The sequence below is a fragment of the Trichechus manatus genome, unplaced genomic scaffold (genome assembly GCF_000243295.1).
Source record: "Trichechus manatus latirostris isolate Lorelei unplaced genomic scaffold, TriManLat1.0 scaffold00099, whole genome shotgun sequence".
NCBI classification, from domain to species: domain Eukaryota; kingdom Metazoa; phylum Chordata; class Mammalia; order Sirenia; family Trichechidae; genus Trichechus; species Trichechus manatus.
In genome coordinates, this window is record NW_004444035.1 from 6,730,785 (window position 1) to 6,736,784 (window position 6,000).

Sequence of the window (6,000 nt, forward strand, 5' to 3'; positions counted from 1 at the left end):
ATTTGACTATATTTTTCCTAGGTAAAATTAAATCTATTTCTGTTCATTGTTTTAGTGCTGCTTTTTCTCCCTGAAGTGATAAAAGACAGAAATAGCAAAATGAAATTACATTTTGTTTGGGGTGGAGGGTGTATGCATGCATATGAATGTTAGGGATTTAACTGTCCCCCAAAAATACATGTTGTGAATCCTAACCCCTATACTTGTGGAGGGAGCACTAGTGGCTCAGTGGTTAAAGCACTTGGCTACTAACCAAAAGGTCAGTGGTTCTAACCCACTAGCCGCTCCGTGGGAAAAAGCTGTGGCAGTCTGTTTCTGTGAAGATTTACAGACTTGGAAACGCTACGGGACAGTTCTACTCTGCTGTATGGGGTCACTATGAGTCGGAATCGACTTGAAGGCCGTGGGTCTACCTGTGGATGTAATCCCATTTGGGGATAGGGTTTTCTTGATTACGTTAATGGGGCCGTATCAGTGTAGGCTGTGTTTTAAACCAATCACCTTCACAATATAAAAGGAGCAGATGAGGCACAGAGAAGCAAGCAGATGGAGGAAGATGGATGCCACAGCACATGAAGATCACCAAGGAACCAGGAATCAGACGCTAGAGAGTCAAGGATCTTGCTCCAGAGCCGACAGAGAGAGAAAGCCTTCCCCTACAGCCAGTGCCCAGATTCAGATGTCTAGCCTCCTTAACTGTACGAAAATAAATGTCTGTTTGTGAAGGCCACTCACTTGTGGCATTTCTATGACAGCAGCAGTAGAAAACTAAGACAATGAATATGATTATTTTTAAAATATTTGGCTTGTCAAACGGCTAACTCCATGGGTGAAAGTCTGTCATTGAATTGTAATATGTGAGAATCTGTCCCTGTACTGTTAAGTACAATAGCACAATGCTGGAATGTGGGACGGACTCCAGTAAATAACAGTTGGAAGTTTTCTTATGTTTGCAAAACGATAGTTTGCAGGAACTTCATACACACTGGCTTACTTACGAGGTAAAAAATACGGTCCTTATTTGAAAGATGAGGAAAACAGAGGCTCAGAGAAGATGAGAAGACTTGCCTGAGGTCATAGAGTTATTAAGCGCCGTGGTCCAAATCAAATCTTCTCACTCAAAGTCCAGATCACTTTCCAATACACCACAATGAAATACAGTAATGTGAAAAAAAATAATCCTTCAGATTCAATTTCCATTTGAACAATATTATTACAAAAGCTAGCACTATGTTCTTTATCTCGGCAGGGGACAGGCCATGGTGCCTGTACAGCACTCAAGCTCTTCTATGGACCATTTCCAAATCTTCAGATCCTTACACCATCCTTCAGAGGCGGGGCTCAGCGTGAGGAAGGCAAACCCAGGGACACTCTCATCACTGACACGTATGGGGCTCTTCGCTACACACGTTCTGTATTATTCTTCTGTTTGTTCAGCTCAAGATTAGGTTTTATATTTTCCCTTCAGATGAAAGATGTACATCTACGATGCACCAATGAATATTAAATTGCTATATAATATGAATCCTGAGATTTTTGTTTTTGCCTTGCTGTGCTTGTTCACCATCATATTTTTCTCTAAATTTATATGAGTGATTTCATTGCTAGTCGCTATTCTGTATTCCCCCTTACTGAATGTCATGAGATATTTTATTGGTATTCATTATCTCTAAAAACAAGCAAGGACATCATGAATTATCGGTATATTTTTAAAACACTGAAAGAACCTTCCTGTGTCCATTGCAGGCTTAATTAATATATATTTTAGTTGTCTGTTTTTTATTGGATGCCAGGAAGTTTAGAATCAATTTGGGGTGGAAATAGCTATCTTCTTTCTTTCCCCGTAAATAAATTTATATGGATTACTTAAATTGTTAAGTTATAATTTTTACATTGACAATAACTGTATATATTGGGTTAAATAAGATTTTTCATTAAAAATTTCACATTTACACTTTGAGTTTTCTAATATGGCTAATAAAATATTTTAAATTACATCTTTGACTTGCATTACATTTGTATCCAACAGAACTGAGCTAGATCCAATGTCTACCTTACACAAAAATACAGACGACAGACTAGTCATGTCACGATAAAACACATACGGTGAAACCTGCAGGTACTACGAATTAATTAACTCATTTATCCCCACAAAGTCCTAAAGATGCAGAAATAATCTGACAATTGGGCCTGTCTCCAACTCCATAAAAACCCTACACTAGTTTCGAGTTGGGGAGGGAACGTGGTTCGGGGTAGAATTCCTACCTGCCACACGGCAGCCCTGGCTTTGACTCCTGGCCAGTGCACCTCAAGCACAGCCATCACTGCCAGCGCAGGCTTGCATGCTGCTCTGATGCTCAGCAGGCTTCAGAGGCGCTTTCAGACTAAGACAGACTAGGAGGAGAGGCCTGGCCATCTACTTCTGAAAAACCAGCACACGCAAAGCCCACGGATCACAGCAGTCCAGTGCCGTTGCCCACGGCCTCACCCTAAGTTGGGGGCCAAGTCAACAGCAACCAACAACAACAGAGTTGAGGAAAAATGAGCCTCAGAGAAGTTAAGCAGATAAACTCCAAGTTCCAAAGTCAGTGAAGAGAAGGTCCAGGATTCAAACCCAGATATGTCTGATTCTAGAGCCAGGGCTCTTAAACAATTTAAAAAAGTAAATCCCAAACTTGAACTCAGGTCTTCTGACTCTAAATGCTGTTATGTTTCCATTATACCACATTACAGCTCTAAGGCAGCTAGACAGTCTTACGGATGGTCAAGAACAAAGTGTTAGAATTATTAGAGAATGTTTCACATTATTTTCCAACTGAAGTAGAGACTTGATGTGCCATCAATGTTTTTACAGAAATCTGAAGAAAACTTTTGTGCATCAAAGTGTGTCAGCGGGAAATATTGGCAAAGTAACTACCCAGAAGTAAAGACTCACGTATCCCTATTAGCACTTTGCTCTTTTTAGAAAATGGGAAAACACTAAAAGTCATGTTTATATAACATACAAAATGAACTCAATGCTACCACTGAAATAAGATTTCTTCTTCTTTTGAACTATGTCTTTGATGGTAAATAGATCAAATATTAGATCAGTGATACTTCACTGAGAGTTTTAAGGGACTCAGGAGCCCAATTTAGTTCATCAAACGGTTCAGGGAAAATCTGTTACTTGCTCAAGTGAACCACATAAATATGAAACAAACAGTTACTTCATCTGCAGTGTAAAGCACAAGCTTGTTCAGAAGAAAGATGATTAAATATAAATGAGTTTAAAATATACATATCAGAGTGTTAATGATAATAATAACTGGCATCAAACATTTATTGAGCAATTAATAGGTGCCATTTACTATGTACTAGGCAATGCCAAGTGATTTACATGTATTCTGTCATGGAATCCTTACAAAAAGCGAATGAGGTACGTACAATTATTTCCATTTAAAAATGAGAAAATTGAGGTTTAGAAAAGTAATTTACCCGAAGTCATACAGCTAGTAACAAGCAGACTGGGGATTCAAGTCAGGGAAGTATGCTTGCTGAAACTTGTAAGACAATCTGGCAGAATTTAATAATACTATGAAACAGATCTGATACTGTAAAATAAACCCCTGGATTAGATTTAAGGAAATACGACAAGCATTTCAATAAAGACTTTTATCCTCTTTAGCAGGTACACACATCAACAAAGAAAACAGCAATTCTAAAGTTAGTGTGAAGTACCTATAAAATACGATGAAGGGCATAAATTATCTATGAATCAGTCTTGCTAGGTTTAGGATTAAAATAAAAATGAATTAAAACGGAACAAGATCATTCTATATAGAAGAAATTAAAGGTTGTAGTTTAAACAGAATTCAAAATTGTGATGAAAGAATGAAAAAAAAAATTGAAGGATAATTCTGGACACAGTTCTGTGTATACCGGGTAATTCTTAGTGCAACGGTCATCGTCCACAGCAATTCAAGAGAGGGACAGGGAGGACTGCAAAGGACAGAGGCATCACATCCAAGAAAGTACTTTGGTGTTGAAGCTAAGGCCCATGGCAAAGGGTGATTTTTAAATTGGTAGATGGTCTTCTGTTCAAACGTACATTTTCAGTAGGGATATATTAAGAGTCTCATCCAAATTACAGGTGTTTTTGAGTAGGGAGACATGGAAGGTTTTCCTGAGAGCTATTCTGAAGAAGGATGCGTATCTGTCCTTGCAACTCATCTTCTGTTTAATGTGTACATATATTACAATTGGGAAAATTAAGAATATGGTCTTGGTTAAAAAACCATTCTCCTTCCCTTTTACAAGACGAGTACAGCCTATGTGTGTTGTAAGAGGTTAGACTTGGTTTAGCTCTTGGTCCCTCGGGTTTATAGTTCAATATGTTGTTGTTGTTAGTTACCATCATCAGCTGTGAGTCATGGCAACCTTATGTATGACGGAACGAAACGTTGGCTGGTCCGGTGCCATCTTCATGATCAATGGTATGTTTGAGTCTATTGTTATTAAGTCAATCCATTTCGTTGAGGGTTTCCCTTGTTTTTGCTAACCCTCTTCTATACACGATGTCCTTTTCTAGCGAGTGGTCTTCTCTGTATATGTCCAACGTAAGTGTGCCAGTCTTGCCATCCTTGCTTCTAAGGAGCATTCTAGTTGCTCTCTAACACTGATTTGTTCGTTCTTCTGGCAGACCATGGTATATTCAATACTCTCTGCCAACACTACAATTCAAATGCATCAATTTTTCTTCTGTCTTCCTCTCCCTATGCCCAGATTTCCCATGCCTATGGGGTGACTGATAAGACCACAGCTTTAGCCAGGTGCACCTTAGTTATCAAAGTGACATCTTTGCTTTTTAAAACTTTAAAGAGGTCCTTTGCAACCAATCTGGCCAATACATCATTTGATTTCTTGACTGCTGCTTCCATGGACATTGACTCTTGATTCAAGTAGAATGAAAATGTTGACAAGTTCATTTTTTCTCCATTTATCATGATGTTGTTTATTGGTCCAATTGTAAGGATTTTCATTTTCTTTACTTTCAGGTGTAATCCATATTGAAGGCTGCAGTCTTTGACCTTCATCAGTGAGTGGTTCAATTTCGGCAAGGAAGGTTGTGTCATCTCCATATCGAAGGCTGTTAATGAGTCTTCCTCCAGTCCTGGTGCTGTATTCTTCATACAGTTCACCTTCGCGGATTATTTGTTCAGCATACAGATTGAATAAGTAAAGTGAAAGGGTACAACTCTGCTGCACACCTTTTCCAATTTTGAACCATGAAGTATCCCCTTGTTCTGTTCAAACGACTGCCTCTTAATCCATGTACAGATCTGCGTGGACACAAGTGTTCTGGAATTCCCATTCTTTGTAATGTTATGCATAATTTGTTACGAGGTCTGTACAATTATTTTGGCTTCTTTTGGCTTTATTTCATTGAATGCCTTTATGTAGTTGATAAAATACAGGTAAACATCTTTCTTGTATTCTTTGCTTTTGGCAGAGATCCATATAACATCAGTAATGATATCCCTCGTTCCACATCCTCCTCTGAATCCAGCCAGAACTTCTGCTTTTTCCTGTTGAATGGTTCAGTGTAGTAAAGACTAATTCTCTTTGAAGATGGACACTTACAAATGTATTTTCAGAAGTACTCAGGACCAGGACATACCTTCTGGAATATGTTTTTGCAGTTTTTCTCTACCTGGAATGATGGTTTCTTCTAATTTCTTTTTCTCATTCCCTAAAAACTGCCTTTATTTGGTCTGAGCAATATTTTTCTTTAAAATCAAGTTAATAAAATGCCGGTATGTGAGACAAATGTTTCTGAGAACGTGAGTGTTCCTTCAGGATGCGGTGGTGTCTGTTAACTGACTAAACTTCTCCCACTGGGGAATTCAGGGGAAGGTCTCTTCTTCTCCATCAGCTTCTCACCTCTCAACAATTCCCAGCAGTGTTTTTCTCTTTCATCTGTTCCCTCTCTGCAGTATTGTTCTCTTTCATCTGTTCCCT

General features: G+C 38.6%; 1 protein-coding gene across 2 annotated transcripts in view; it reads right to left on the minus strand.

The window, feature by feature from the left end:
* Positions 1-6,000, minus strand: part of TUSC3 (tumor suppressor candidate 3) — a 180,857-nt gene that overhangs the window by 6,714 nt on the left and 168,143 nt on the right. The window contains exon 10 of one of the 2 annotated variants that reach the window (XM_004382788.1): positions 1,069-1,133. The exons of the other annotated variant lie outside the window; for it this stretch is intronic. Coding sequence (XP_004382845.1) covers positions 1,115-1,133 — 19 coding nt within the window. The 3' untranslated portion in view covers positions 1,069-1,114. The remainder of the gene's footprint in view (positions 1-1,068; positions 1,134-6,000) is intronic. 2 annotated transcript variants of the gene reach the window in all.